Source organism: Pagrus major, chromosome 12 (assembly GCF_040436345.1).
Source record: "Pagrus major chromosome 12, Pma_NU_1.0".
Lineage (NCBI taxonomy): Eukaryota > Metazoa > Chordata > Actinopteri > Spariformes > Sparidae > Pagrus > Pagrus major.
Genome location: NC_133226.1, coordinates 4,367,197 through 4,381,722, shown reverse-complemented (window position 1 = coordinate 4,381,722; position 14,526 = coordinate 4,367,197). Strand labels below are relative to the sequence as shown.

The 14,526-nt window shown below is 43.9% G+C and overlaps 1 protein-coding gene across 2 annotated transcripts; it reads right to left on the bottom strand.

Moving 5' to 3' along the window:
• Nucleotides 1–4,517: 4,517 nt before the first annotated feature.
• Nucleotides 4,518–14,114, bottom strand: ndor1 (NADPH dependent diflavin oxidoreductase 1). 2 transcript variants are annotated; one of them, XM_073478467.1, is made up of 15 exons: nt 13,993–14,114; nt 13,410–13,598; nt 13,250–13,327; nt 12,867–12,964; nt 12,676–12,774; nt 11,411–11,512; nt 11,074–11,277; nt 10,578–10,705; nt 10,068–10,279; nt 9,640–9,747; nt 9,404–9,518; nt 8,168–8,314; nt 7,953–8,071; nt 6,172–6,266; nt 4,518–5,818 (listed from the first exon to the last, which is right to left on the bottom strand). In XM_073478467.1, the coding sequence occupies exons 2-15, from the start codon at nt 13,542–13,544 to the stop codon at nt 5,674–5,676; spliced, it is 1,785 nt and encodes a 594-aa protein (XP_073334568.1). In that variant the 5' UTR covers nt 13,545–13,598; nt 13,993–14,114; the 3' UTR covers nt 4,518–5,673. The 2 variants fall into 2 exon arrangements, with proteins under 2 accessions (XP_073334568.1, XP_073334569.1); XM_073478468.1 differs by having other exon boundaries at nt 14,006–14,083.
• Nucleotides 14,115–14,526: the final 412 nt, after the last annotated feature.

Sequence of the window (14,526 nt, the reverse complement as noted above, 5' to 3'; positions counted from 1 at the left end):
TTGGACTCGTCAGGTGGACACAAACATCTCCAAAGGGTCGCTGAAGCAGGCAGCTGTTTGCTAACATGTTACCCAGAACATTATTGCAAGTCTATATCACTGGATGTCAGAAGGTGTGTTATTTAGGTTTAAGCTTGGGATGAAACGGTCAGTCCATCCAAATTGCGAGAAAATGTTTTGGCTCTAGCATCCGTTCATGTGTGTTTCTGAGATTTCTGCCTCTATGGAGGTTAATAGATCTAAAAAATGACATTTAGAAGTTCAAAAGGAGAAACAGTATCCCCCTTAATCTGGGCCTCACAGTTTAGTAATAAATGACTTTCCATCAATTTAGAAATCGTACTACCTTGTAAATAACAAAGACTGCATTCCAATGCCCATACTACCATATTATTAAGAGTGCTAGGGAATGATTTAGTTAGCCCCAATACATAGTATGTCAAATGTAGTCTGCCAAAAATACCAGGATGTCCGTCTGAATCTGGTCACATATTGTAATATGCAAGACAGCATGTGTTTCTAGCTATTCTAACAGGGCACCTAATAGTGGTGCTCATGCCCAGGACAAAATGATCTCTGACCTGATAAGGGCACAAGATGAAAAGTCAAAGGATTATCGAGTCTTTGCAGCTCATCCTGAGGGAAACGTGGCAATCGGTCCAATAGACACTCAAAACCACAAATGTGAACGTCGTGATGGAGCAAGAAGAAAAGTCGGGATCACCAGAGTTGTCAGCATGCATGATCTGAGGAAAATGGATGTCTGCAAAATTCCACAAATACCATCCTATAGATAGTAAAATTTCAGTCTGGACCAAAGTGGTGGACTGACAGACTGATGAGTCCATCCCTCCTGCAAAGCCAAAAGTCATACACATTTCTTTGTCAATGGAATGATCTGTTTTGGAGCATGTACAAACATCAGTCTCACTGACTACATATTGAGACTTCAGCTTTTCTGTGCAATAACAACTCACTGCAGCAGACCAAGGTCTTCTTCAAGTTGGTCATTTGACGGAGGACAAACACACCATGGCTCCTTTTAGTTCACTCTCAATGTGACACAGAAAAACAGTGATCCCCAGGCTGAAGGTTCCTAAATACACACAATAGTATATGGAAAATATTAGTGTCCCACATTGCAGTGGCTGTGAGTTTTACTGATCACTTCCAGTATGTCAACAGACAGATGACCACAACCAGTGAACACTTCTTAGTTCGCTGCAGTGTCCCAACCAGAGGCTGGGCTTCGTCGTTGTATTCTACAGACTGGACATTTGTCACATTAAAGGCTGGGGCAATGTGGTGGCCGATGCACTGTCTCAGGCCCCCTGTCTGCAGCGTCTCCTGTGTGTTATTTGTTTGCTGCTGCTTGGCTGCCATCTTCCTGTTCTCTTTCTTTCTCTTAAATCAGCTTCCAGGATGTAGTTGCTAACGATAGAGGGGGTAGGACCCCAGCCCCCTTGGCTGCGTGGAGCTGAGGTGAAATTGTGTTACCTGGATCACCTGACCAGTGTTCCTGGAAGCAGTGTGCTAATCTGTTCACCAACTTCCACTGTATATGTTGTATTGTCCTTGCACCACACACCAGCCGCTGCAGTCACACACTGTCTGATTCTGACCTCTACCACTCATCGCATGTATTATTATTACTTACTTTAATGTCTGCTCATTTTTTGTTTTCTTTTGAAAATGTAATATTCAACAATAAGTATTTACATTTTGAATAATGTAATATTTCATTCCAATAAAGCTCATTATTTGATATGACAGAGAGACTTTAGAGTATTATGTAACTTGGAATACACCACAGGTCTAACCGGTGCTTCAGAATGTACATACTGGACCAGCTGAGCCTGTTCAATTCAATTCATTGAGAATTCAATAATACAATCCCTAATATACCTCATTCTAACCCAAACCTAAAACATAGTCTTAATCCTCAAACAGCCAATGGAAGAAGAAATGAAGAGAAACAGTTTCTTTACTCTCAAAGTCTAAAACTGTTGCTGGCAGTTACAATTACAAGGGCACACACACACACACACACGCAGAGTCATAAGCAAACATGTCCTTCAGCCTGCAGTGTTTCTCCACATAGATTGAACTTGCTGTTACGAGACTCAAAGCCACAGTTAACAAGACAGTGATATACAGTGACTGCTGGGTGGACCCCAACACAACATCCTACCCAGCCCCCAGGTTTCTGTGCATGGTCTACATTTTGAAGACCGCTGAAGCTGCTCTACAAGACGGCACTAGGAGTGAAGTATACTGATCAAAAGATGAATTTATTGCCCATGTAACTGCAGACTTATCTGCACTGATCAAGTGTTTCAGTTCATCTGAAAAGCTCATGAAGCTTCTTTTGAGCGTCAGGGCTTCACATGACTGTTATCACTGGCATGGAAGAATCCAAGAGAGAAGTCCAAGTCTTACAAAAGGAAATCTCAGTACTGACAGACGATAACACAAGAATTCTGTAGAGGCCAAAAGCTGACAGTTCAGATATCTAAGTGACTACATCTGAAGACATACCAGTTGATAAATAATTCAAGTTGAGAGCAAAACACCCTAACCTCCAATCAGCTGGCAGTAAACAACAGGAATACTAAGGAGTTGAAAAAAATCTAATTATATAGCAAAGTGAAAGATAAATAGAAAAGCAAAAGTTGTTTTTAAATTGATTTGACCAACTTTTGTATTTTATTGACTTTTCTAAATTGTTTTCTGCTTTTTGTCCTTTTAGGGCTCCCTCTTCACCCACTTCACTGCATTTAGGTCATACAGCTCACACTGGTATGTTGCAGTTTGAGTAAGCCAATGACACATCACACAAACGTTCTTATCAGGTCAGGCTAAACACAATATACAGTCCATTTAAAGTTATTGTATGCAAATAAGTCTTCCCCCACTTCCTGCATGAACCCACCATCCAGTTAGAAATGTCTTCCTGAAGTGAAAATACATTTTGTGCAAGTTCAGTCACGGTATCATAAGCAGGCAAGCTAAAAAAGCTAATTCCTGTTTTAATCTTCAAAAGGTTAGACTGATGTAAAGCTCTTTCCTCTGGCCATCATCGGGTCTCTCGAGAGGCTACAACTTCTACCAAAAGGTTCCTGATCAAAACAGAAAATGTATAATATTTTATTATTCATGGGAGCCTTTCATTTGTCTGGGCGGATGTTGAAAGGTGGGATGTCCTGCTCTACCTCAGGAGCCACTATCATACAAGTTACTGTCCTATATAACACTCCCACAGTAGAATAGTCTCACACCCACTTACAGTACATTTTTGCACATTATTAGAGCTACTCTGCAGCACACAACCAATGGACACAGTCTCACTTACTGTCTCTGCTGGCTCTTAGAAACACCCCTTTAGTCACTTTCTACAATAGCATTATTAATATACGTCTCACTGTAACAGTCAACCCTCCACACAGCTCTTACACGAAACAAATGTTCTTCAGTGTATCATGTGAAAAGGTGTCAACTGAGCTTTATTAGCAAAAAGACAGATTTCAGTTCTTAAAACCACAGCAATCAGTACAAATCAATGAGCCAATCTGAGTGGTGAGAAGTTATTAGAAGGACAAGAGGCGTGTTGCTTTGGCAGGCTGGGAGAGAACCATGTGAATATGTACGATACTGATCATCAGTCTGTTTATATAAGGCAGAATTTAAAGCTTTACTTTGTGCATGAACAAAACTCTGTTGATGTTGTTTGTAACAAAATCTTCTCAGCTCATGCGTCACTCCTGAGCTGGTAATGTGACAGCAGGAGGTCGAGGACAGAGAGGAGATGGTGCTTCGGTTTAAAGATGGTGTTGCTGTTGGATGGACCGATTCTACTTAAAGCTGCTGTAAGCATTGTCGTCGTTTAAGTTAACTTCCTGTCTGTTTTTCAGTTAGCAGTCTCCTCCCTCCTCTCTACGTCACCACATTTGCACGACTCCGTTCTTTTTTTCGAGGCAGCTCTCTTTGCCTTTCTTCAAGTGTTTTCCATCACTGGGCCTGTTTGCTAGTGTAAGCCATCACCACAGGAGGCCAGGACTGCTCTCAGACAGGACCGCTTCTTTAGTCTGAGTTCTCTGTCCTGATTGGACAAAGTGGGCAGGGATACCAGAAATGTCTTTTCTCTTTCTACTGCATGAGCAGGAGGAGAGACATGTTACTGACCACACACTCTGTAACAGTGATGACCGTTGGAATACAGAGCTGTTCAACTCAGCAGCTTTAAAGATTCACTCCCGATTTGTTTGAAGATGTATATAAAATATTATACTTTGAATAATAATTAGCATCTTATAGGTTTTTTTTTCCACAAAAAAAGGTTAATTATTTTTGTTAAAATCCTCACACTGGCATCAACACCTACTCCTTCTTCCTAATTTAAAATTCCAAAATAAAGGAATATGCAAATCTTTCTCATGCTCAGAGTCTGTCCGTGTGACACATGATATCTCCACTCCGGTCTTTGGCCTGGTCCACACGTACACAGCTTCTTTTGGAAATGTTTTTTTTTTTTTTAATTAGATATCTCCATCCAGATGAATGTTTAAATAATCTCTGTCCACACAACACACCTGAAAACACTTATCTCATGACCACTGGGCATGTGCGTGTCGCTGTAAACAGGAAGCAGATTGTTTACTCTGGTCGGTTGCTTAGTTACAGAAAATACAATGAACGAGGCAGAGAAACGTGACGACTCTTCACAGAATCGTTTATCTCTTTTTTCTGTCATGGTATTATCGGTGTCTGTATTTTCAAAAATATTAACATCCATTCTTTTAACTTAACAATAACACATACTCCAAGTTCACATTTGCCAACGATGCTACAAACACTGATAAACTTGTGTGTCTGCATCATCGTTTACAAAAATCTCCATTTCTGCCTGTCCAGTGACATCAGAGGTCTGAACATCTTCACCCTGGAGGGAGTTTTCCAAAAGCTCCGTTTTCAATGACCGTACAGAAGGCTAAAAAGAAGAGAAAAGCTTTGTTTTATGAAATACATGTGCACGTGTGGTATATTGGACCAGGATTGGTTTAGAATCTATGTATGATGTCACAGATCATAGAAAGTGAGCACTTTGATACTGGCAGGCTGTTTTCACATTCATTGCTCAAACTCTGCGCACACAGCATCCTACACATTGTGCTGTAGGAACACGGCGGTGCAACACGTCGGACTCAGTGGAAGAGGAGCTGCTCATTCTAAGGTAACAAAAACACAACCATTCGTCACCCCCTGGTTTGTACTGTTTCAAACAGCAGTGAGAAATGATATATGAGGTCCAGCTGGAGGAACAGATCCATGTGTTTAAAGGCTGATTAGACACCAGGCTGCGTTTATTAGGCAGGGCTGAAGTCAGTGCGTGAAGGTGGTGTTAGAGGCTGTGATGTGAACTGCAAACCCTCAGTACCACCAGCTGCTGATCTCAGTCATGTGATGACAGCTGAGCCTGATCCAGTCACTGAACAAAGACTGTGAGCTGTGGTTGAAAGCTCCAGTAAGGTAGTGAAGGAGCTTCGAGCTCATTATGTCAAACTGATGTTGACTGATTGATGCTGACTGATCTCCCACAGCAGGGTCGTATCACAGTTAACATGACAGCAGCAGGTTCATGTAAACTGTGAGGAGGAGAGGGCTGGGGTCATGTGATCAGGACCAGGTCTCACTCTGGAATTGGCCCGTCCTCTCCATGGCTGTCAGCATCTGCTCAGCGTCCTCGGCGGAAACGCCCCCCTCCTGCTGGAACGCCTCCTTCAGAGCGTCACACACGCTGGCTGGCATCTGTTTGGCGTTGCTGCACAGAGAGACACTCAGTGTTTGTACTGTCTGCTGTTTAACACAGCAAATAGAAAACTTAAGTTACATGCCAACATGAAACATCAATTGGTAGATTTATTTTAGGTTTAAGTAAGTAAGTAAGTAAAATGTGAGCAGGCGTAGTGTCATCTTCCAAATGCTGCAGCTTCAGACTGACAGCATTGGATTTTGTGGTCTGTCTCTTCCATGGGAAGCTGTTCATGAAGGGATTCCTTGAGTCCAGTATGAAGACTTCACTGCACCACACTGTTGTTGAAGATGACTCAAAAATATGAACCTATCCTGAACACCCAGATGTAAACAAAGGAGAAGTTTTCTCCGTGGACTCACCCAGCGATGTAAAAGCAGCCACCTCTATTGGCTATCAGGTCCCACAGGAGCTCAGCGTTCTCTCTCACTCGCTGCTGCACATACACTTTCTCCTCCTGAGATACACACACATTAATGTCATGATTAACACACACAGACACATAGAGACACACAGATACACACCCATTTATGTCAAGATTAGCCACCAAGGATACACAGGAGTCACACACAGACACAGAGACACACACAGACAGACAGACAGACACAGTGCAGAGCGGGGCACGTAGATACTGCAGGGAAGTTATGAAACAGCTAACTCTGAGCTGAAAAATGACTTTTTTCATTTTATTTCTAGGGCAGGAGTTTGCAAACTTTCTTTTTATACCTGGAGACATTTAAAGGGCCACACACACCGAACTGACATCAAAGAATTTGCTGCAATGAACGCAGTCTGTTGTGTCGCCTTACATCTGCTGTATCTCAGCCAATGAGCTGCACTTGAACACACCACAAAGACTACAGCTGACGGCCAACTAGCTCCAACATTCTGCACCTGTGTGAGAGGAAATATCTCTCGGTACCACCAGGTGGCAGTAGTCTGTATTTGTCATTCAAAATGGGATAATCAAACTGTTGTTATGATAAAGCACATTATTGACTCTCGCTTATCAAGAATGTGTCTGATAAAATGAAACTGGTGAAGAGGTGGAGGATAAAAACTGCACTTAGTGGGGGAAATCATTGTTACTACAGTGACAGGCTCAGGAGTCTTCCCTTCTCTCCTTCCTTCTCTTATTGTTCACGGATTTGCGTAGCTGGACAGCCAATCAGAGTGATTCCTCTCACCGTCAGGCTCTGCTGCAGATTCTCCACCAACTAGTGCCAATGATGCAGGACACACCGCAACAACGAGGGCCACAGACGCTCAGCGATGGCTGCGACCCCGGCTGACAGCCCGCTGTTGACCTCGTGTGTCAGGCCCTAACCCGGGAATTCCAGGTGTTGCATGTACGTTGCAGCTCCACTATGATTTTGCTCCGTCGTCCTTCAACCCCCACCGGTCTTGAGTGCATCACAGCGCAGCACTGCCGGACAGCTGGAGTTGAGAGACCGAGGAGTTCCTGCAATAATTACAGAATCACGCGCGACCGCAGAACTGCTTGGATTTGTCTCTTTTTTGAGATTTTTGTGCTGGCGTCAACACCGAGTGTTTTATTATGAAAATGAACCAGATGTTATGATGTTGTTTTGGTGTCTGACTTCCTGTCTGCACTGTGCTGAATTTGGCTGAATTGATGCGCCGTGCTCCGGCATCCGGCAGAAATAGAATAGAAGCCTGCTATGGAAGGGAACGGACTGCAGGAGCTGCAACGGAGTAGATACGCAACGCAGTGGAGCCAGTGGAAGTGCACACATAGACTAGATTGAAACCTATCAGCTCTGCTGCTGTGGCGGAGCGGAGATGGACCGAACACGGATCTGGTGGAATTTAAGGGGTAACAGTTGTGATGAAATGGCACCATGTTGAGCTTGATAATGGCTGACTTTTGCACCAAAGTGTGGTGATATAAAAAAGACTGAGGAAGATACAGACAGTGGGCTGATGACTATTTTCACCAGGATTGTTTCATTTTTCTACAAACTAATACTACAATCACATCATGTGTAGTTCTTTGGTATTTGGTGTGTTGCTATTAAGTTAACCTTGAGTGTGTGTGTGTGTGTGCGTGTGTGTGTGTGGTTGTGTGTGTGTGTGTGTGTGTGTGTGTGTGTGTGTGTGTGTGTGTGTGTGTGTGTGAGACCTGGTCTCGTGAGAAGGCAGTGAAGAGGTGCAGGTGTCCAGCCTTCATCATCTCCTCCCAATCTGACCTGAAGAAGAAGTCTTTGGACTCGGAGCGACAGCCGAAGAACAGGACATTGGCTGCAGAGCAGGAGGACGAGGAGGAGGACAGGTGTATTGTCAGAGCTGTGAGATGTGATGAAGTGAGCGACTACATCAGAGAGGTAAAGATCTCACCGTTTTTCCCCTCAGCGATCCTCTCCTGTAGGGCCGACCTGAAGGGGGCCACTCCTGTTCCGGGTCCAACCATTATCACAGGGGTGTCCTTCTCTTTAGGGAACCTCATAGTTCCCTTCTTCACCCACAGAGGCACATACACGTCCCCTGCAACAGCGTCCAGGCCAACACAATAAATCATTTTTGCATCAAGAGTATTTTTCTTTCAGTTATGTTTGTTTTGTATAAATGCAGGAGGATCACAGTATGTAATTTGTGAATATATGTGATCATATTTTGTGATCTATTTCATGTTCAACTGTTGTTTTGTTTATTCAGTGTGATGCACATTTACAAAACACTAATGTAATCAGAACCACAGTCATGTTGCACTCTGCTGCTCTCTCTTTCTCTATTGAAGGACTTACTAGTTTGGCAGTCACTTTTTCTGACTAAGCTATCAGCAATGTATCTCAACACTTCCTGCGTAGATTTTTGACATTAAAAGCCTTCCTGCTGCTAAAAGTGTCAAACCCTTGCTGTTCCTAACATGTTATAAATATGAAACATCTACAGGAAGTGTTGAGCATCACTGACAGTCGAGGGGCACTTGGTGTTAATAAGTCAGTGACAGCAGTATTTGCCGGTGCCAGTTGAATGATTTGGTTTCTTCCCTGATCTGAACGTTGCGGTCTGAATGTGAATTAACTCCTGATGTGTTTTGATTTGGAATTGTTGCTGCAGTGTGTGGAGATGTTCCCACACCAGCTGCTGCCTGTGTTTGACCACAGACTCTTGTTGCTCTTCGGCCTGGAGCTGCTTATTACTGCTGATTTTGTAGATTTAGTTTGACTTCTCAGACTTCTGCACATGTGCTTCTGCGGTCAGAAAAATAGTTTGTGTTGTTTTTTGAAAGTCAAACAATCGATATTACTAATAAAACCTGATCAAATTAAATTGTTTGAATCTCACAAGGAATCTATCTGAGTGTTGTTGATTTGAGTGCACAAATAAGTGAGTGTGCGTTTTTGTGTTAAAGTGAGAAAGTGACAGCAGCAGAATGGTGACGTGACTGTTTTCAACGTTTTCATTTTCAGCAATTCAGCAATCCATCAGCAATCCATCTGTGTCCAATTCAGCAATCCATCTGTGCACATGACTCATGAGACAAATCTGTACCACTGATGGACTCTCATACAAGTGACTCCTGCATGAGGCCTAATGTGTGGACACCTCCTTTCTTGTGCGGTGACAGACCTTGTTCAGGGTTCAGGGAGGCTAACCAGGTGGAGCAGAGGCCTTGACGTGGTTTGAACATCTTGGTTTTATAACGAACCACAGCTACCAGGATCTGAAGCCTTTGTGGGTGAGCCTGTGTGAGGAGAGAACTTTTTTAGAAAAAGACAGATAAACAACAGAAAAACACATTTATGTGTCTCTAACACTCACTGAATGTCATAGCATTAAAAAACTTGTGACACATTATGAGCTACCTGGAGAGAGGAGGCGATGGAGAATGAGCGAGGCTGGATCTCAGGGAACAGATCCAGGAGATTGTCTACTTTCAGTTCTGCTGTAGTGTGGGGGAAATCTGCCAAGACCTGCAGCAGCAAGAGCACAGTGAACTCAGTGAGCAGGTCAAAGAACAGGTTTGTATGTTTCAAGCTTCTATGTGTAGGATTTGAGCATCTTTGATACTTGTAGTGACAGAAAGAGACTGAGGCAGGCAGCACTGATCTGACTGAGATGACTGTAAAAATGTTTACAATTAAAACATTTTAAAAGGTGCTGTAGTTACGTTGAATCCCACTAGTGGGCTTTAAAATCAGTAAGAAGCTCATTCAAAGTGTCAGCTGAAATCATTGATGAGACCATGCTCTGAGCTCACAGCCAAGCACTGACTCTAACCCTGAGCCTTCACCTCCAGTGCTGTGCGTCTGGGCCGGTTGCAGTAGCTGTGCAGATCCTCCTGGCCTGCCGCTGAGCTGAACTCCACCAGCTTCTCGAGCTCCAGCTCATTGGTGGCGAATGTAGACAGCAGCTCAAAGAACGAACGGCGAGGCACAGCGGCGATGTCCAAGTATCTCTCCACCAGGTGGCGCACAGTGCAGGGCTGAGGAAGCCTGGCTGGAACTGAGAGGTTCATTCACAAAGAAACGGTCATTTTGCCATCCACCAAGGCTACACAACTCTGCTTTAAAGCTGCACTAATCAGCACATTTATAATAACAGTGGATCAAAACACTATGAGTAACATAAAGCACACAGAGAATTATCACCCAGCTAGCAGTCCCATTTTAGCCTCTTTCAGCTCATTGTTTTGGTTTTATCAAAATCTTTGAAGAGCTCTTTACTATGAACTCAATGTCATGGATGGACACACACACACACACACACACACACACACACACACACACACACACACACCTACCTGCAGTGCTGTCTGTGGCCCTGAGAGTGAACCTGGCCTCAGGATCTAACCTCAGCAGCTGACAGAACTCCTGTACGTCCTCTGGTGCATTACAAGGAAACATCATCACAACGTCACCTGCAGCAAACCTACACAGCAACAACACACAGCTAATGATGGGTCAAGTCCAACAAGGCACACCACTTTCATTTTAAATTCAAAAGCAGAAGAAAACAACTACATGCTTCAGGATCTCCACAACATGAACACTGAGTTAATACATTGTATTACACTGTTATTATATTACAGTGATCTCAGTACAGGTCACACAGCTGTCTCTCTCTTTCACTTCAGATTTGTGTTGTATTGAAAGTGTTACAGAAACAAACAGGTTCGACCTCGTACGATTACTGTCATGACTTTCACATCGAAGTGACCAGGGTGCTTACTGAGACAAGAGACTGACATGTTAACTGTTGTCAGAATAGCATGTCTGAAGTGGTTCCACATTACTCACTCAATGTTGGATCCAGTGATGTCGAACTCAATGTGCCTGACGTCCTGAAAGTGTGACATGTCTGTCACTCTCCTATTAGACACCAGTCTGGAGGGAAAGGGATGGGACTGGGAGGGGACAGTTTGCTCCGTGGGAATCCTCAGCCTGTCCTCTGTCTCCTCTTTCACATCATCCAGGAAGTGGCAAGTGTAGGTTGGAGGGAGCCTGCCCCGAGGAAACGAGCAAAAAACAATCCGACTGACTGCGATTCAACTGAACACCCAAACACACAACCAGCTGTCAATCAAAATATGCAACAACAGAATGACATGCAGTGTCAGGTCAAGTGGATACTCACGCTTCATCCTCCCTCAGTGGAATCACATCAGCCAGAGACGGGTACAGAGCAAACACTTTCCCCCACAATGATGTGAGCCACGGGTCGATCACAGCATCTGACCTGGTTCACACGCACGCACACACGCACACGCACACACGCACACGCACACGTTGAGGTGAGCAAGCACACACCGCCGGCTAGAAACATCTGTTACATGTCATCTCTCTCTCCCCACATGTCCTGTCTCTCTCTGGTCTGATAAACTGATAAACTCCATCAGTGAAACAACAGTCATGTCAAACACTTCCCGCTAGGATTTTCAACATTAAAAGCCCTTGAGCAGCTAAAAGGTAATGAGTGTCCTTTACTGTGCAACATGTCCAGGAACTGTTAGATGTGATTGTTGCTGATTTATTGTCAAAGATGAAGCAATTGGAATTCATTAGTAAATAAAAACATGGTGTGACTGAGACACTGAAGGCAGCCGAGTGGAGAGTCAGACATGACTGTGGTTCTTACAGTACAGTATGGAAGACTGAATCTACCATATGGACTTTTTAATCTGGCTCTGACTTTGTTCAAGCAGCTCTGGCCATTATGTTACTGTCGCAGCATTTATGTGCCACCAGCTGACAGGCTCACTCTGAGCTGACATGTTTTGGAGCCACAGACTGTGAAGTAATGACTGGGCGGTGGAGCCACAGTATCAGCCTAGGTCCTACTCATATTTCCTCCTGTGTTTTCATGTGGCTTCATCAGATTCTCTCTATTCTTAACGGAATAAAAATAAACATCGGAGGTGTTATTGTCAATATATGCTTGTTTTGTCTTATGATTTAAGTGAGATCACTATGAAATAATAAAAAATATACAATGAGAGAAAAAAAGAAGTTTGCTTTCATGGTTCAAGAGTTATGAGCCACAGTTTAAAGTGCTTTATAACTGGCCACATGGTGGCACTGTTGGGTCTGGATCTGCACCAAAAACTCATCCCTTTGTAAACTGAGCATACTACTAAAATGTGTGATGTAGCTCTGAGACAGAGGTGAAACAAACAGAGAATCGCTAAGTACAGCTGTCAGTTATGAGACTGATACTGTGTGATATTGTTATTATTATTATGTCCAGTACTCAGTATTGCTTAGCACACAGTACAATTCCTGTAAAATGCAGCAGAAAAACACAAATAAATGAAATAAAAATACAATCTGAGCTTCATTTTTCCTCCCAGTGAATCAAGTATCCCATGATCCACCACTTCCCTCAGACGTGGTGTTTCTTACCCCAGGTCGTGTTGGTCGTCTGCCAGCCCAACGGGCAGCAGCGTACTGGCACCCAGCTGCATGAGGCGCTTATGAAGCTTCTTAGCCACAAAATTAAACCTAAGGATGAAAGTGGTTGATGCTTTTATACGACAGACCATCAGTCACTCTGAATGTGTACTGTGACAAGTGAAAAGCTGAGAAGGACTGACTTTGGATAGGAGGAGTCCCCCAGGCCCAGAACGGCACAGTCCAGCCGACTCAGAGAGCCAACAGGCAGAGACTTCCTAAAGATAAACCTCCAGAAGTTCTTTGAAGGAAGCAGACAGAAAGACACACGTGAACAGGGTCCGACCTTTACTATTTATTCTATGTGATTAAAGAGGATTAGGGCCACTGTAAAAATAATCTGAGTTCTGACTTTAATTATTCCTGGAGTTGTTTGATCAATCATGGATGTAACATTTTACTGACTCAAGAAAAAAAGCACACAGCTTTGTCAGGAGGAGTTCCAGAGGCCTTATTTAAAGGACAGGTCCAAACACTAAATCATTATTCTTCTTACCATTTGTCTTTTTGTCATCGGTGTCATTACCTTCATGTTGTCTGGAGGGTCTCCTTGGCCAGTGGTGGCGCACACAAAAATAACCAGAGGCTCTGAGATTAAGTTGGCCTGTTGGATGAGAGGAAACACACATGAGGGCACAGAGCTGTCATGTGGCTCATGCAGGCTTTGTAACAACACCACTACTCACCACATTGTAAGTATCCAGAGGCAACACCTGAACCTGCAGGTGCCTCCTCCGGCCCTGCCGAGCTATCCTCTGGGCCGTGTCCTGGGCCGTGCCGGTCTGGCTCCCATACAGGACCCGCAGGGTGGGCTCCGACATGACGACCGACAGGCAACGTTACAAAAGTACTCCGTTACTTTAGAAGGACTTCGACTGGAAACAAACACATGAAGAGCAGCTTAAAGAAATGCTGTCAGTGTGTATGTGATGGTGGGTTAATAACAGCATTATGGCCGATTGGATTCTTGGTATTATTCCAACAGTTTCATCATATTACTGCCATGGCGTGTGTTCACTTCCTGGTGTCTCAGAGAGCTGCTCGTCATATCGTCAGTGACGTCATCACGTATGGCGTCGTATTTGACTTTTACCATTTCGATGTTAACCAAAGATTGTTGTTCTTAAAGCGGACAATACAAGTAACACTGACCTTCACGTTAACATTACATTACAACTACATTAGCAGTCAGCAGGCTAGTTAGCTGCTAATACAGTACAGTCAGATATCTAAATCCCACATGTCGCCTACACCGAGGAAACCTGCTACCTGCCGCTGCTACCTGCCGCTGTTGCCGCCGCCGCTGCCGTCAACAACACTTCGGTAAAGCTGGCAGCTGATCTGACGATTGAGATCCGACCATAGACCGGCAGCTCCTCACTCTCAACATCAACGTCACACTTTACGGCAAGCCCGTTTCACGCTGTGATTCATAACGCGTCATCACTGTGCGCGGGGTCTCACGCTTAGATCAAAGCTGATAAAACCCGTGTCTGCTGCAGGGTCAACAGACCCGGGTGTAGATGCAGAGGTTACACATTCCCATTGCACAAAAAATCCCGACCTTAGCAGGTTAGTGGGATTTCAGACCAGTAGAAAAGGGCTGTTAGTGAAGTGAATCACAGATGACCACGGCTCTCCAGCCGGTCCTGTTGCTCTGTCCTGAGTGTAGAAGATAAAATATAAGTAAAGTTGGATGAATAATCTCTGGATAACAAAATAATTAATATTATATGCGGAAAGGTAACCTTGAATTATTAAATTAGTGATTACTATACGGCTAAACAGAATTAGCATACTGTT